The sequence below is a fragment of the Heterodontus francisci genome, chromosome 34, assembly GCF_036365525.1.
Source record: "Heterodontus francisci isolate sHetFra1 chromosome 34, sHetFra1.hap1, whole genome shotgun sequence".
NCBI classification, from domain to species: domain Eukaryota; kingdom Metazoa; phylum Chordata; class Chondrichthyes; order Heterodontiformes; family Heterodontidae; genus Heterodontus; species Heterodontus francisci.
In genome coordinates, this window is record NC_090404.1 from 8,521,416 (window position 1) to 8,538,231 (window position 16,816).

Genomic DNA, 16,816 nt, shown 5'->3' on the forward strand with positions numbered 1-16,816 from the left:
ATTGGTTCATCGCCTCTTCCTGGCCTCACTGTTCCCCTGCAATGACGCAATCTCCAGTCAACCGCCAGATATTCAAATGAGATTCCAACCAGGGCCCTGGGTCACCTGCAGTCCTTTGATCCACAGCATAAACTATTTGCCGATGGAGTCATTCTTTCAGTGAGCACAGTCTAGAGCGTGCGGTCAACTGCAGCCTTGCTGAGCTCCGGGGATTTGTTTCATAGGCCTGAATGGGTCAGCTTACTCACTGATTGTTTATTTCTTCCCGTGTCTGATGGCTGCCCAAGGGGAAAGAAATCTATTCCCATGCACATTTCATGTTTACGCTCCATGCGGTATCTGGAGAATTATTGATGGCAATTTAAAATAACTGACACAGAGAGACCGGGGAAAATCTCCCGTTTGTGCATCCTCAGCAGAAGATTCATCAAACTCGATCTCCACCAGTCAGTTCAGTCTGGTTACTGATGGGAAGTGAAATAAACTGAACTTCTTTATCTACATTCAGCACCCATCTTTGTCACTTTGAAATAATGTCTTACCGCCATCAACCAACTGTCTTGGTAATTTCTTATCGGGACCATGAGGCCGTGTCCCCAAATATCTGCTGAAACCGGTTAGAATAATGTCTGCTGAAACTAATAGGAGGCGCCATTCCACTGTGCTGAAAGTAATCACATGGGGAGGGAAATGGTGGCGATTGACACGGGAGAAACTCCTTGTGCTGTCTCCCTTCATTTCATATTTTAATATTTAATATTTGAAGGGGAGACAATTCCAGGCATATGTGAAAAGGTGTGGGACTAATTGGACGGCTCTGTAGAGCAAACAGCACAGGAAGGATGGGGCGAATTGCCTCATTCTGCGCTGTAGGTTTCGATGATTCTGGATCCGAGACGATGCCAGTGATTGCTGTCACTCAGTTTCTCACAGTGACCTGGACCTGCTTTACCAGAAACCGCCAGGCTTCTGCCTCATGGAACTGACCGAGGAACTCAACCTGCCCGATTGATAGGCACTGCGGGACAGTTTCCAGAGTGTCACAGAATCAGTCTCTTGTGAACCCTTCACACAAGGTGCTGCCTCCTGGGTCCATCTCAGTGTGTGTGTCAGCTCACAAGGGGCAACCCCCTGGGTCCATCTGTGTGTGTGTGTCAGCTCACAAGGGGCTGCCTCCTGGGTCCATCTCAGTGTCAATGTCAGCTCACAAGGGTCTGCCTCCTGGGTCCATCTCAGTGTGTGTGTCAGCTCACAAGGGGCAACCCCCTGGGTCCATCTGTGTGTGTGTGTCAGCTCACAAGGGGCTGCCTCCTGGGTCCATCTCAGTGTCAATGTCAGCTCACAAGGGTCTGCCTCCTGGGTCCATCTCAGTGTGTATGTCAGCTCACAAGGGGCTGCCCCCTGGGTCCATCTCTGTGTGCGCGTCTGCTCACAAGGGGCTGCCTCCTGGGTCCATCTCAGTGTGTATGTCAGCTCACAAGGGGCTGCCTCCTGGGTCTATCTCAGTGTGTATGTCAGCTCACAAGGGTCTGCCTCCTGGGTCCATCTCAGTGTGTATGTCAGCTCACAATGGGCTGCCTCCTGGGTCCATCTCAGTGTGTATGTCAGCTCACACAAGAGGCTGCCCCCTGGGTCCATCTCTGTGTGTATGTCAGCTCACACAAGGGGCTGCCTCCTGGGTCCATCTCAGTGTGTATGTCAGCTCACAAGGGGCTGCCTCCTGGGTCCATCTCAGTGTGTATGTCAGCTCACACAAGGGGCTGCCTCCTGGGTCCATCTCTGTGTGTATGTCAGCTCACACAAGGGGCTACCTCCTGGGTCCATCTCAGTGTGTATGTCAGCTCACAAGGGGCTGCCTCCTGGGTCCATCTCAGAGTATGTGTCAGCTGACACAAGGGATGCCTCCTGGGTCCATCTCAGTGTGTATGTCAGCTCACAAGGGGCTGCCTCCTGGGTCCATCTCAATGTGTATGTCAGCTCACAAGGGGCTGCCTCCTGGGTCTATCTCAGTGTGTATGTCAGCTCACAAGGGTCTGCCTCCTGGGTCCATCTCAGTGTGTATGTCAGCTCACAAGGGGCTGCCTCCTGGGTCCATCTCAGTGTGTATGTCAGCTCACACAAGGGGCTGCCTCCTGGGTCCATCTCTGTGTGTATGTCAGCTCACACAAGGGGCTGCCTCCTGGGTCCATCTCAGTGTGTATGTCAGCTCACAAGGGGCTGCCTCCTGGGTCCATCTCAGTGTGTATGTCAGCTCACACAAGGGGTTGCCTCCTGGGTCCATCTCTGTGTGTATGACAGCTCACACAAGGGGCTGCCTCCTGGGTCCATCTCAGTGTGTATGTCAGCTCACTCAAGGGGCAGCCTCCTGGGTCCATCTCAGTGTGTATGTCAGCTCACACAAGGGGCTGCCTCCTGGGTCCATCTCAGTGTGTATGTCAGCTCACAAGGGGCTGCCTCCTGGGTCCATCTCAGTGTGTATGTCAGCTGACACAAGGGATGCCTCCTGGGTCCATCTAAGTGTATGTGTCAGCTGACACAAGGGATGCCTCCTGGGTCCATCTCAGTGTGTATGTCAGCTCACAAGGGTCTGCCTCCTGGGTCCATCTCTGTGTGTATGTCAGCACACAAGGGGCTGCCTCCTGGGTCCATCTCAGTGTGTATGTCAGCTCACACAAGGGGCTGCCTCCTGGGTCCATCTCTGTGTGTATGTCAGCTAATACAAGGGGCTGCCTCCTGGGTCCATCTCAGTGTGTATGTCAGCTCACAAGAGGCTGCCTCCTGGGTCCATCTCAGTGTGTATGTCAGCTCACACAAGGGGCTGCCTCCTGGGTCCATCTCTGTGTGTATGTCAGCTCACACAAGGGGCTGCCTCCTGGGTCCATCTCAGTGTGTATGTCAGCTCACATGGGGCTGCCTCCTGGGTCCATCTCAGTGTGTATGTCAGCTCACAAGGGGCTGCCTCCTGCGTCCATCTCAGTGTATGTGTCAGCTGACACAAGGGATGCCTCCTGGGTCCATCTCAGTGTGTATGTCAGCTCACAAGGGGCTGTCTCCTGGGTCCATCTCAGTGTGTATGTCAGCTCACTCAAGGGGCAGCCTCCTGGGTCCATCTCAGTGTGTATGTCAGCTCACAAGGGGCTGCCTCCTGGGTCCATCTCAGTGTGTATGTCAGCTCACAAGGGGCTGCCTCCTGGGTCCATCTCAGTGTATGTGTCAGCTGACACAAGGGATGCCTCCTGGGTCCATCTCAGTGTGTATGTCAGCTCACAAGGGGCTGTCTCCTGGGTCCATCTCAGTGTGTATGTCAGCTCACTCAAGGGGCAGCCTCCTGGGTCCATCTCAGTGTTTATGTCAGCTCACAAGGGGCTGCCTCCTGGGTCCATCTCAGTGTGTATGTCAGCTCACACAAGGGGCAGCCTCCTGGGTCCATCTCAGTGTGTATGTCAGCTCACAAGGGGCTGCCTCCTGGGTCCATCTCAGTGTGTATGTCAGCTCGCAAGGGGCTGCCTCCTGGGTCCATCTCAGTGTGTATGTCAGCTCACACAAGGGGCTGCCTCCTGGGTCCATCTCTGTGTGTGTGTCAGCTCACACAAGGGGCTGCCTCCTGGGTCCATCTCAGTTTGTATGTCAGCTCACACAAGGGGCTGCCTCCTGGGTCCATCTCAGTGTGTATGTCAGCTCACAAGGGGTTGCCTCCTGGGTCCATCTCTGGGTGTCTGTCAGCTCACACAAGGGGCTGCCTCCTGGGTCCATTTCATTGTGTATCTCAGTTATTAGCAGCATCACTCGGCACTGCCTTCTGTGTCTATCACAGTGATGTCAGCTCGCAACAGCATCACTCGATAGTGTGTTAGCTTCTGACCGCCATTATATCCGACTTCAACAGGCGGAGCCCAGGCATCCAACGCGGCGGCAGTTTCTGCAGGAGGATTTAATGGTTCCCGTTGCTGTGAGCCTCAGGGAGCAGCAATAAACTGCAGCGTCGGTCAGCTGCAGGCCCGAGATAGTTAAACTGGCGAATGCAGTCCCGACTTCGAACTCTGCAGAGAAAGGGTTGTTGGAAAATTTGCTTTATTTTCATAACCGCTGGTGCAGCTCATCAGCATAAACTCGGTTTGTGAGTCTGGGTGTTGAAGACACCCATTCTAATCCCCACCCTCAATACTCGGCTACCATGGCTCAGGATTCTCTCACCTCACTTCTTTGTGTCCCCAGTGGTGCTGTGAGAGCGGTAGGTGGCGAGCTGGCTGTCAGTGAATGGAAACACCCCGAGCAGGGCTACAGTCACTGTCCTTATAGGGAGAATGGTTTCGCTGTTCGAGACCGAGTGGGCATGATACCATTGAGCGCTACTGTGCAGGTTGACCGGAATGTTGACTATAGCAGCACACACAAAGTCCACGATTCCTTGTTTTCATGGTGTAAGTTGCTGTGGCTTTACTTTCCTCTGCAACCGTTCTGAACACGAACCCACCATTCCACCATGTTTTTGATGTAATAAAATAATGGCCATTACCACCATTAGGATCAGTGGGAATTGGTGCAAGTTAGGAAAGAGGTAGCAGAGGTTTAGATGACCTCGAGTTTACAAAGGACAGAATGTGGGAGGCGGCATGGAGTGTAATAGAACAGTCAAACTTAGAGGTAACGAAAGCCTGAGTTGCAAGATCTGTTCGAAATCTTTCCTATTTAACACGATGGTAGTGTCACACAACACAATGGAGGGGATCCTCAATGTGAAGACGGGACTTTGTCTCCACCAGGACTGTGCGGTGGTCACTCCTACCAATACTGTCATGGACAGATGCATCAGCGGCAGGCAGATTGGTGAGGACGAGGTCAAGTATGTTTTTCCCTCTTGTTGGTTCCCTCACCACCTGCCGCAGACCCAGTCTAGCAGATATGCCCTTTAGGACACGGCCAGCTCGGTCAGTGGTGCTACCTAGCCAGTCTTGATGATGGACATTGAAGTGCCCAACCCAGAGTACATTTTGAGCCCTTGCTACCGTCACTGTTTCTTCCAGTTGGTGTTCAACATGGATAAGTACTGATTCATCAGCTGAGGGAGGGCGGGAGGTGGTAATCCGTTGGAGGATTCCTTGCCCAAGTTTGATCTGACGAAATGAGACTTCGTGGGGTCCGGAGTCATTGTTGAGGACTCCCAGGGTAACTCCCTCCTGACTGTATGCCACTGTGCCACCACCCCTGGCAGGACATACCCGGGGATGGTGATGGCAGTGTCTGGGACATTGTCTGTCAGGTATGATTCCATGTGAATCACTGCGTCAGGCTGTGGCTTGACTAGTCTGTGGGGCATCTCTCCCAATTTTGGCACTAACCCCCCGATGTTAGCAAGGAGGACTTTGCAGGGTCCATGTCTGTAATCCCCACTCTGTTCAAGTTTTTGTACAACTCTCTCCGTGCTCTGTATCACTGTGGTCTGTAATCCCCACCATGTTCAGGTTTTTGCACAGCTCTGTCCCTGTTCTGTATCACTGTGCTGTGCGCCGACTCAGTGCACAGTAATACACAGCGGAGTCACTCAGTTGTAGTTTGGAGATTTTTAACCGGCGGATTTTCTCGGCAGGATCGATTGATGCAGAAATTCGTACCCCGGCTGCGTTTTCTTTATTTTCCTCTCCTGAAGTGTGTATCTGAATCAAGTATTTCGGAGCCTGCCCTGGGGACTGACGGAACCAGTGTACTGTGGACTGACAGAAGCCTGAATATTCGCAGCTTAAAGTAACAGTGTCACCGGCAGCAGCGGTTTGCAGAGGCGGACTCCGGGACACCAGGGAACTGGAATCTGCAGTATGAAAATGAATATTATCAATGTTTAGCCGGCGTTTACGCGGAGAAACTTGTCAATCGCAGGAATAGTTATTATTTATGCGGTAATTTGCGTCATTTGAAGCCTGTTCGAAATGAGATATGAGATATGAACCAGTGCAGAGATGAATTGTATTTTATTTTGCACAGCGAGTTGTTATGATCTGGAATGCACTGTCAGAATGGGTGGCAGGAGCAGATTGATATTAACTTTCAAACGGGAATTGTATCAATGTTGGACCAGGAAAATGCACGGGTCATGGAGGAAAAGCAAGGGGGAGTGGGAACAATTGGACAGCACCTACAAAGACGATGGGCCGAATGACATCCCTCCATGTTGTCTGATTCAATATTTTTTTTAGAATTAGAATATTACAGCGCAGTACAGGCCCTTCGGCCCTCGATGTTGCGCCGATCATCTGACCTACATTATTCCATTTACATCCATATGTCTATCCAATGACCACTTAAATGCCCTTAAAGTTGGCGAGTCTACTACTGTTGCAGGCAGGGCGTTCCACGCCCCTACTACTCTCTGCGTAAAGAAACTACCTCTGACATCTGTCCTATATCTTTCACCCCTCAACTTAAAGCTATGTCCCCTCGTGTTTGCCATCCTCATCCGAGGAAAAAGACTCTCACTATCCACCCTATCTAACCCTCTGATTATCTTGTATGTCTCTATTAAGTCACCTCTCCTCCTCCTTCTCTCTAACGAAAACAACCCCAAGTCCCTCAGCCTTTCCTCGTAAGACCCTCTTTCCATACCAGGCAACATCCTAGTAAATCTCCTCTGCACCCTTTCCAAAGCTTCGACATCCTTCCTATAATGCGGTGACCAGAACTGCACGCAATACTCCAGGTGCGGCCTCACCAGAGTTTTGTACAGCTGCATCATGACCCCGTGGCTCTGAAACTCGATCCCCCTACTAATAAAGGCTAACACACCATATGCCTTCTTAACAGCCCTATTAACCTGGGTAGCAACTTTCAGGGATTTATGTACCTGGATACCAAGATCTCTCTGCTCATCTACACTACCAAGAATCTTCCCATTAGCCCAGTACTCTGCATTGCTGTTACTCCTTCCAAAGTGAATCACCTCACACTTCTCCGCATTAAACTCCATTTGCCATCTCTCAGCCCAGCTCTGCAGCCTATCTATGTCCCTCTGTACCCTACAACACCCTTCGACACTATCCACAACTCCACCGACCTTCGTGTCATCCGCAAATTTACTAACCCACCCTTCTACACCCTCATCCAGGTCGTTTATAAAAATGACAAACAGCAGTGGCCCCAAAACAGAACCTTGCGGTACACCACTAGTAACTAAACTCCAGGATGAACATTTGCCATCAACCACCACCCTCTGTCTTCTTTCAGCTAGCCAATTTCTGATCCAAAGCTCTAAATCACCTTCAACCCCATACTTGCGTATTTTCTGCAATAGCCTACCGTGGGGAACCTTATCAAACGCCTTACTGAAATCCATATACACCACATCCACGGCTTTACCCTCATCCACTTGTTTGGTCACCTTCTCGAAAAACTCAATAAGGTTTGTGAGGCACGACCTACCTTTCACAAAACCGTGCTGACTATCGCAAATGAACTGATTCTTTTCAAGATGATTATAAATCCTGTCTCTTATAACCTTTTCCAACATTTTACCCACAACCGAAGTAAGGCTCACAGGTCTATAATTACCAGGGCTGTCTCTACTCCCCTTCTTGAACAAGGGGACAACATTTGCTATCCTCCAGTGTTCTGGCACTATTCCTGTCGACAATGACGACTTAAAGATCAACAACAACGGCTCTGCAATCTCCTCCCTGGCTTCCCAGAGAATCTTAGGATAAATCCCATCTGGCCCAGGGGACTTATCTATTTTCACTCTTTCCAAAATTGCTAACACCTCCTCCTTGTGAATCTCAATCCCATCTAGCCTAGTAGGCTGTATCTCAGTAATCTCCTCGGCAACATTTTCTTTCTCTACTGTAAATACTGACGAAAAATATTCATTTAACGCTTCCCCTATATCCTCTGATTCCGCACACAACTTCCCACTACTATCCTTGATTGGCCCTGTTCTAACTCTTATCATTCGTTTATTCCTGATATACCTATAGAAAGCCTTAGGGTTTTCTTTGATCCTATCCGCCAATGACTTCTCGTGTCCTCTCCTTGCTCTTCTTAGCCCTCCCTTTCGATCCTTCCTGGCTAGCTTGTAACTCTCAAGCGCCCTAACTGAGCCTTCACGTCTCATCCTAACATAAGCCGCCCTCTTCCTCTTGACAAGCGCTTCAACTTCTTGAGTAAACCACAGCTCCCTTGCTCGACAACTTCCTCCCTGCCTGACAGGTACATACTTATCAAGGACACGCATTAGCTGCTCCTTGAATAAGCTCCACATTTCGTTTGTGCCCATCCCCTGCAGTTTCCTTCCCCATCCTACACATCCTAAATCTTGCCTAATCGCGTCATAATTTCCTTTCCCCCAGCTATAATTCTTGCCCTGCGGTATATACCTGTCCCTGCCCATCGCTAAGGTAAACCTAACCGAATTGTGATCACTATCGCCAAAGTGCTCACCTACATCTAAATCGAACACCTGGCCGGGTTCATTACCCAGTACCAAATCCAATGTGGCATCGCCCCTGGTTGGCCTGTCCACATACTGTGTCAGAAAACCCTCCTGCACACACTGGACAAAAACAGACCCATCCAAAGTACTCTATTAAATTTCTGTGTCTATTTTTCTTGGTGAAAAACAAACTGGAGGAAACATTTTAATATCAGTGAGAGAATCACTTTCCAAAAACTGTTTGCCCGAGAGTAACCCAGCTGTGTTATATCAGTACGCACAGTTAGATCCAACAGAGAGTAATGAAATTCATCAGCACAGATTGAGAGAAACTGACAGTGAACATCAAAGGTCATTCGTTTACAACAGTTCAACACTTCATTTGAGCTCGTGTTTGCCTTTCACTCTATTTGTCTACTTTCTTCCATCAATAGGGCCCATTTGTCTCTCTTGCCCTTTAATTTGAAAAAAACAATGAAGTTAGTTTCATTTTGTTTCTACATTTACTTTGTGCTGTTTGCGGTTTTTGCCATCATGGGAACTTGTCCCGAAGTCTCTCAGTTGTCAGTTGGGTTCAGTTTGTGCTATTTCCTCAGTGGTTTTACTGTTACTCATGATGAACCGGCTCTTCCGGCTCACTGACAATTTCAATTTCAATTCCTTCAGCCCATCGGATAATTCTCTCCTGTGTTCTCCAAGCGGAGTTTTCTCTGAATTTTATATTGTACAGAATCTTCAGAGCAGGAACAGGCCGTTTGGTCTAACCGTTCTATGCCAGTGTTTGTACTCCACACAAGCCTCCCCGCGCCCGGACTCTATTTAACCATTTCCACCCTGAACCCTCTGTCCCTCTATTCATTTCTTCCTCATTTTTTTTTCAAGTCGCCCCATAAATGCATCAATCCGATCGACTCCAACCACTCCATGTGGCAGCGAGATCCACATTCTGCCCTGTCTCTGGGTAAATGAATTCTGCTTAATTAATTTATTCCGTCAGTGACATTATATATGAGTGTCTCCGTATTCTGGAATCACCCACAAAAATTACTTTCTCCATATCCAGCAATCCATCATTTAAACACGTCCATGAAGCCTCATTATTTTTCTCTGTTTTCCAGGGGAAAGAAGCTCAGCCTGTTCAAATATTCCAGATGGTTGTTGATGTTTTTTTCAGGATTTCTCAGTTTTTCAGGAGGAATATACGTTGCTCTAAGATACAAAAACCCAACAGGAAAGATGAATTAACCATGACTAACAAACCAAGTTAAAGATTACATTAGATCAAAGGAGGTGGCTTAAAGGATTGCCAAAAAAGTGTTAAACCCGAGGATTGGGAGCAATTTAGAATCCAACAAAAGATGAGCAAGAAACTGATAGACAGGGAAAAGGGAATATGAATGCAAGCTAGTGCGAAACATAAAGGTGGACTGGAAAAGCTTCTCTAGATATGTGAAAAGGAAAAGATCAGTAAGGACAAAACTGGGTCCATTACAAGCGGAGACAGGAGAATTTATGATGGAGAATAGGGAAATAGCAGAGATACTAAACAATTACTTTCTGTCTCGATTTCCGAGGAAGATACTGAAAATCCCCCAGAAATACTAGGGAACCAAAGGACTTGTGAAAATGAGGAACTGAAATGCCGTAGTATGAAGAAAGAGGTAGCACTCGAAAAATAAACTCTATTGAAGGTTGATTACTCTCCTGGACCACATGTGTTGAGGGAGTTGGCGATAGAGATAGTGGATGGATTGGTCATTATCCTTCAAAATTCTGTAGATTCCAGAAAGGTTTCTGCAGACTGGAAAGTAACAAATGTAAACCCACTATTTGAGAAAGGAGGGAGAGAGAAAACGGGGAGCGATAGACCTGTAAGTTTGACGTTAGGAGTAGAAAAACTTTCGAATCTATTATAAAGGATGTGATAACTTGATACTTAGAAAATAACGTTATGTTTGTGACGAGTCAACATGGATTGCAGAATAGATAAAGGAGAACCAGTGGATGTGTGCATTTAGATTTTTAGAAGGCTTTTGATAAGGTCCCACACAAGAGGTTAGTAAGCAAAATTAGAGCACATGGGATTGGGGGGTAATGCACAGGAATGGATTGAAAATTGGTTGACAGAGAGGAAACAAACAATAGGAATAGAGTCATAGAATCGTACAGCATAGAAACAGGCCCTTCGGCCCACCGTGTCCATGCCGACCATAATACCTATCTATACTAATCCCACCTGCCTGCATTAATTCCATATCCCTCTATGCCTTACTCATTCAAGTACCTGTCCAGATGTCTCTTAAATGTCGGTACTGTTCCACCTCCTCAGGCAGCTCATTGCAGATACCCACTATTCTTTATGTGAAAAATTTACCCCTTTGCTCTCCTTTAAACCTCCTCCCTCTCACCTTAAATCTATGCCCTCTAGTTTTAGTCACCCCTACAATGGGAAACAGACTCTGGCTATCTACCCTATCTCTGCCTGTCATAATTTTATAAACCTCTATCATGTCCCCTCTCAGCCTCCTTCGCTCCAGGGAAAACAGACCCAGCCTATCCAATCTCTCTGTATAACCCCAAGCTCTGTAAACCAGGCAACATCCTTGTGAATCTTTTCTGCACCCTCTCCAGCTTAATTACATACTTCCTGTAGTGCGGCGACCAGAACAGTACTCCAAATGCGGCCTAACCAACGTTATGTACAACTGTAACATGACGTCCCAACTCTTGTAGTCAATGCCTCGGCCGATGAAGGCAAGCATGCCATACGCCTTCTTCATCACCTTGTCTACCTGTGTTGCCACTTTCAGGGAACTATGTACTTGCACCCCAAGGTCTCTCTGCTCAAGAACACTCCCCTGGGCCCTGCCATTCACTGTATATGTCCTGCCTGCTTTAACTTCCCAAAATGATCACTTCACACTTGTCTGCGTTAAATTCCATCTGCCACTCCCTTGCTCACTTTCCCTGTTGATCTATATCCTGTTGTAACCTTAGACAACCTTCTTCACTGTCCACTATACTACCAATTTTGGTGTCATCTGCAAACTTACTAATCATGCCCCGTACATTCGCATCCAAGTCATTAATATATATGACAAACAACAGAGGGCCCAGCACCGATCCCTGCGGCACACCACTGGTCACCAGCCTCCAATCTGGAAAACAACCCGCCAGTACCACCCTCTGCCTCCTATCACCAAGCCAATTTTGTATCCAATTTGCTAGCTCACACTGGATCCCATGTGTTCGAACCTTCTGGACCAGCCTACCATGCGGGACCTTGTCAAATGACTTGCTAAAGTCCATGTAGACAATGTCCATCCCCCTTTCCTCGTCAATCCTCTTGGTCAACTCCTCGAAAAACTCAATCAAATTCGTGAGATATGATTTCCCACGCACAAAGCCATGCTGACTATCCCTAATCAGACCATGCCTTTCCAGGTGCATTTAAATCCTGTCTCTCAGAATCCCTTCCAATAACTTTCCCAGCACTGATGTAAGGCTCATCGGCCTGTTGTTCCCGGGCTTATCCCTGCTGCCCTTCTTAAATAAAGGCACAACATTAGCTATCCTCCAGTCTTCCGGGTCAGTCTCAGGATAGCAGGCTGTGACGAGAAGGAAACAGCAAGGATCGTGCTGGGGTCATAGTTGTTCACAATCTATATAAATGATTTCGATGTGGAGACTAAATGTAATATTTCCACATTTGCTGATGACACAATTATGGGTGGGAATGTAAGTTGTGAGGAAGATGCAAGGAGGTTTCAAGGGAACGTAGACAGGCTAGCTGAATGGGCAAGAACATGGCAGATAGAATATAATGTGAATAAGTGTGATGTCATCTACTTTGGCAGATAAAATAGAAAGACAGAGTATTTCTTAAATGGTAAGAGGTTGGGACGTTTGTTGTCCAAAGGGACCTGGGTGTTTTAGTTTATGAGTCGTTGGTTATGAGCAAGCAATTAAGAAGGCAAATGGTATGTTGGCCTTCATCGCAAGGGGTTTCGAGTACAGGAGTAAAGACGTCCTGCTGCAATTGTTTAGAGCCTTGTTGAGATCGCACCTGGAGTATTGTGTACTGTGTTGGTCTCAGCTCAGGAAGGATATACTTTCCATAGAGGGAGTGCAATGGATGTTCAGCAGACTAATCCCTGGGATGGCGGGATTGTCATATGAATGTCAAGGCTGATCATTTGCTCCACCTTCCCGCACTATCCAGAGGTCCTTTGATTCCTTTCGTATCCACAACTCTATCGAACCCTGCCTGGAATATATTCAACCAGTGAGCATCCACAGCTCTCTGATGTATAGAATTCCACAAACTCATAACAAAGGTTTGACTGAAGAAATGTCTCTTCTTCTCAGTTCCAAATGACCGACCCCTTATTGTGAGACTGTCAGCCCAAGCTGTAGACTCTTATTCTTCGAAACTCAACGGAATATCTGCATAGTCCCGTAAACTCTCCACAGGAACTGTCCTTTTATCCCAAGAATCAGTCCAGTGGAGCTTTGTTTCACTCCCTCGATGGGCTGAATGGCCTGTGCCATGAATGTAATAAATCGAAGCTGATCATTTAAGAACATCAGTAATAGGAGCAGGAGTAGACCATTCCACCTTTCAAGTCTGCTCCGCCATTCAATAAGATCAACGTTGATCATCTACTCCACCTTCCCGCACTATCCCTAGGTCCTTTAATTCATTTAGTATCCACAAATCTATCGAACACTGCCTGGAATATACTCAGCCACTGAGCATTTACAGCTCCCTAAGGTATAGAATTCCACAAACTCATAACAAAGGTTTGACTGAAGAACTTTCTCTTCTTCCCACTTCTGAATGACGACCCCTTATTTCTGACTCTAACCCCAAGCTATAGTCTGAGGAAACACCGCCCCAGCACCTACCCTGTCAAGGCCCTTCGGAAATTTATATGTTTAACGAGGTCATCTCTTATTCTTCGAAACACTACGAATTTATGCATAGTCTTGTCAAACTTTCCTCATAGGACTATCCTCTTATCCCAGGAATCAGTCTGGTGGACCTTTGTTTCACTCCCTCTTAAGCAAATAGATCCTTCCTTAAATAAGGTGCTTAAACTGTACACCGCAGTACCCTGGAGAACACCAGAGTTCATCACTGCCCTTCCCTCCATAAACTTCACCCTTCACCCTGGTGTCGGATTGTACTTCGAATGGCGTCGTTTAATATTTCTATCCATTTCGGTGAATTATTTTTTGCTGGTTCTAAATAGGTTGTCCTCCAGTCTGTAGTTATTCCTTCGAGTGTTCCTGATCTCCTTTCTCAGAACATTAGCACCTCATCCTCACTCCCTCAGTATCCAGTATTGTTCCAATTAACAGTTAGCAGGGCTACAGTTAAATTACTCTAATCCAACCTCTCAGACATCAATATTTAATATAGAGAATTATCTGGAACTGCAAACACTCGCATTTCAGTCAGAGAGCGGAAAAGGAGGGAAATGATTGGATGAAGGCAATTGAAATAAATTTCATCTACAACATAACTAATTTCAGTCAGTGAATCCCAATAATAAAATGCCATCTGGACCTATAACAGGATCTCTTGTATCTGAAGCTTGTTTTGTCATGTTGCCGTTTTCCTGCTGCTGCAGATATCGGGCCGGCTGCTGTCGTGCAGTGTTCACTCTCCCTCTATTCTCATTGCCCGGCTCGGACTACAACCTCCTCCACGGGGAAGAGGTCTGTGACCCCGCTCATGTGCTCACAGGGACAGTCACATGTAACACCGAGAGCGGGGTCGGAGTGTCGACAAACTGAGTTCATTTAGGAGTGAGGGAAAGAGAGTAAATCCGGAATGTTGATGGGATGCTCGGACATGTCCGGGAAACCAATGCTGATCCAGATGGAGTCAAAGCAACCCGGGCCAGACTGCCTGCTCTGTGGGGGTCTCACATCTACTCACTCCGGAATCACACCCGGACCCGATTCCTGGTTCATATTCTGTTCCCAATCTAAAACTGCAATGGAAAAGCTCTATTGGAAACCGCGGTGTATTAGTTTGAAGGGGATTGAAGTGTTACTGAAAACAATGATAAAGTGACGATGAGCATTTTACAGAGATGGCCTGTATGGGTTTGGAGTCACTTACCGGCTGTGACAGTTACCACCGTCCCGGATCCATCCGCAGAATCATCCTTCCACTTATTATATACCACAGTGACACCGCTACCAGTCACCCTGGTGCAAGAAGTACCGACACCTCAATCTACCAGCCGCACATCACCAGATAGTTGGCGATGCTCAATTAGTCCAGGGGTTTTAAATCATTTCACAATATTCCCTTGTTTCACAATCCATATCTGTTCAAACTGTTCTTTTTGAGACTCTGAGCTCTTAGTGAAATGGCCCAGGAACAGGGGCCGGATTTGGGCGCTTGATATAAAAGGAGAATAATGTCAATGAATAATGTCAAAGAAAGCGAACTGAAAGGAGGAAATTACAGTGAAATTAAACCAGATTACAGCGATAATAATATCAATCCTACAATTCAGGATCTGGACCTGGGGTATTTATATTTGGATTTTACAGAGGTATTTGCTCAGATCTCAAACACTGTGAAGATCCCAGGAAACACAATGTCTCAAGTCAGCACAAAATTTCCCAGTACCGGGTGTGATGTGGGGACATTAGATAAACAGCGGAGACTGCGGTTCCCGGTTCCAGCTGACAGATCAGGATCCCATCTGGTGTTAGGAATTTGGAACTGGGATCAGTCATTCCCAATCTCCATTCACTGACACAAAGCCCGGGAATGACATCACCATCCGCATACACTCGGTATTTATAAAACTCAAGATGTTAACGGAAACAATCCAATAACATTATAAACTAGACTGTGGGACAGACGGTGCGAGGGGGAACTGTGGGGTTTAACGGCAGATTAACTCCGTTTTTTGATTTGTTTCTGTGATAATCTGCAGTGAGAGTTTTTGTACCGCGGGAAGCCGAGGCCCATCACTGTGTGTCATCGTACCTGTACTCAGCTTGACAGTAATAGGTGGCGGTGTCTTCAACTTTCACATCCCGAATTTCCAGAGAAAATGTCTTTTCTGCTTTATTCGTCCTCACAACAAATCGCCCTCCACCAGAGATCCGCTCCCGCTTGGTCCCGGTCTGGGTTTGTCTGAAGAAATATCCATTTCGGAATTGATAATCCCAATACCCACCTTCAGAGTAAACACAGGTGATGGTGAGAGACTGACACTCCTTCCTGGTAACCGCTGCCGGGGTCTGTGTCACTGACTGACTGAAAGAGCCTGGAAATTAAACAGAGAGAGTTTAATGGACCATAAGAGCCGAACCACACAACGAGACTAAAACCCGAGACAATGTCTGTAATTCGGATGGACTCGGGCAGTTTCATATTAAATCCACACAATGTCGGTTTGTTTGATCGGTACTCACGGGGTAAACAGACACACAGGGTGAAAACAAGGAGGATTCCCATCGTTCTGCTGCCTGGAGCTGATGGTTTCTCTGACGGGGAGCTGGAGACTGCAGTCCTGGACTGATCTGGGAGACTGGACCTCAGAGCTGGACTGAAATACTTCAGGGCGATCGAGTTGATTTGCAGAGGGCAGTATCCCGGAGATCATTGATGGGCCGCACGGTTCCCGGGTCTCTGTCTGTCTGTGTGTTGTGTGAATAAGCGACAGGTTTAAAGAGGGAAGCTGCAGTTTTCGGTCACTTCATTGAGTCTGTGAGCCCGATGTGAAATCCCTCCCACATTAGTCTGATGTACAGGGGGTGGGGTTGGGGGGGGGCGTGGTTTCTGTCAGCAGAAGCTGCCGCCCTCCTTTCCCCCACAGTAATGAGCTGGGAGGTCGCTCCATGTGTTTTTATTGAGTGGTGTTTGTTGAGGGTGGAATGTGGGCCCAGGACACCGGGAGAATCCCCCCTCCCCGCTCTTATTCCAATAGTGCCGGGGATTCTTTAACATCTCCCTGAACGGGCTGGCGGGGCCTCGGTTAAACGTCTGATCTGAAGGACGGCGCCTCAGACCCGGCAGCTTCCCTCAGTCCAGTAACTGGCGGTCAGGTTACAATATGAGACAGTCCAGTGACATTGTCAATATCCAGGCAGATATACACAATGGACACAAAGAATAAACTCTCCCTGTCATTTAAACACATGCTTCCAGCAGTCTCCCCTTCTGTGGTTTGTATTTAAAATGATGTTTGAATTCAGTAATGATTGATTTCCAGGTCTGCAATATTCAGTTTCCAGTTGCAGTGACAGAGAATGAAGAGATACTCGGAAGGACAATGGACATTGGGGGAACTCTGTGCTTGGGACTTGTTTTAAAGATCACAGTCACTACCTTGTGCATTCCGTTTATTTTGTATAAACTGTCTC

The 16,816-nt window shown here is 47.5% G+C and overlaps 1 gene segment (V, D, J or C); it reads right to left on the reverse strand.

The window, feature by feature from the left end:
• Positions 1 to 5,721: 5,721 nt before the first annotated feature.
• Positions 5,722 to 16,144, reverse strand: LOC137348484 (T cell receptor alpha variable 38-1-like). The segment is given in 3 exon segments: positions 5,722 to 5,806; positions 15,435 to 15,717; positions 15,866 to 16,144. Coding segments are annotated over 3 exon segments (381 nt in total).
• Positions 16,145 to 16,816: the final 672 nt, after the last annotated feature.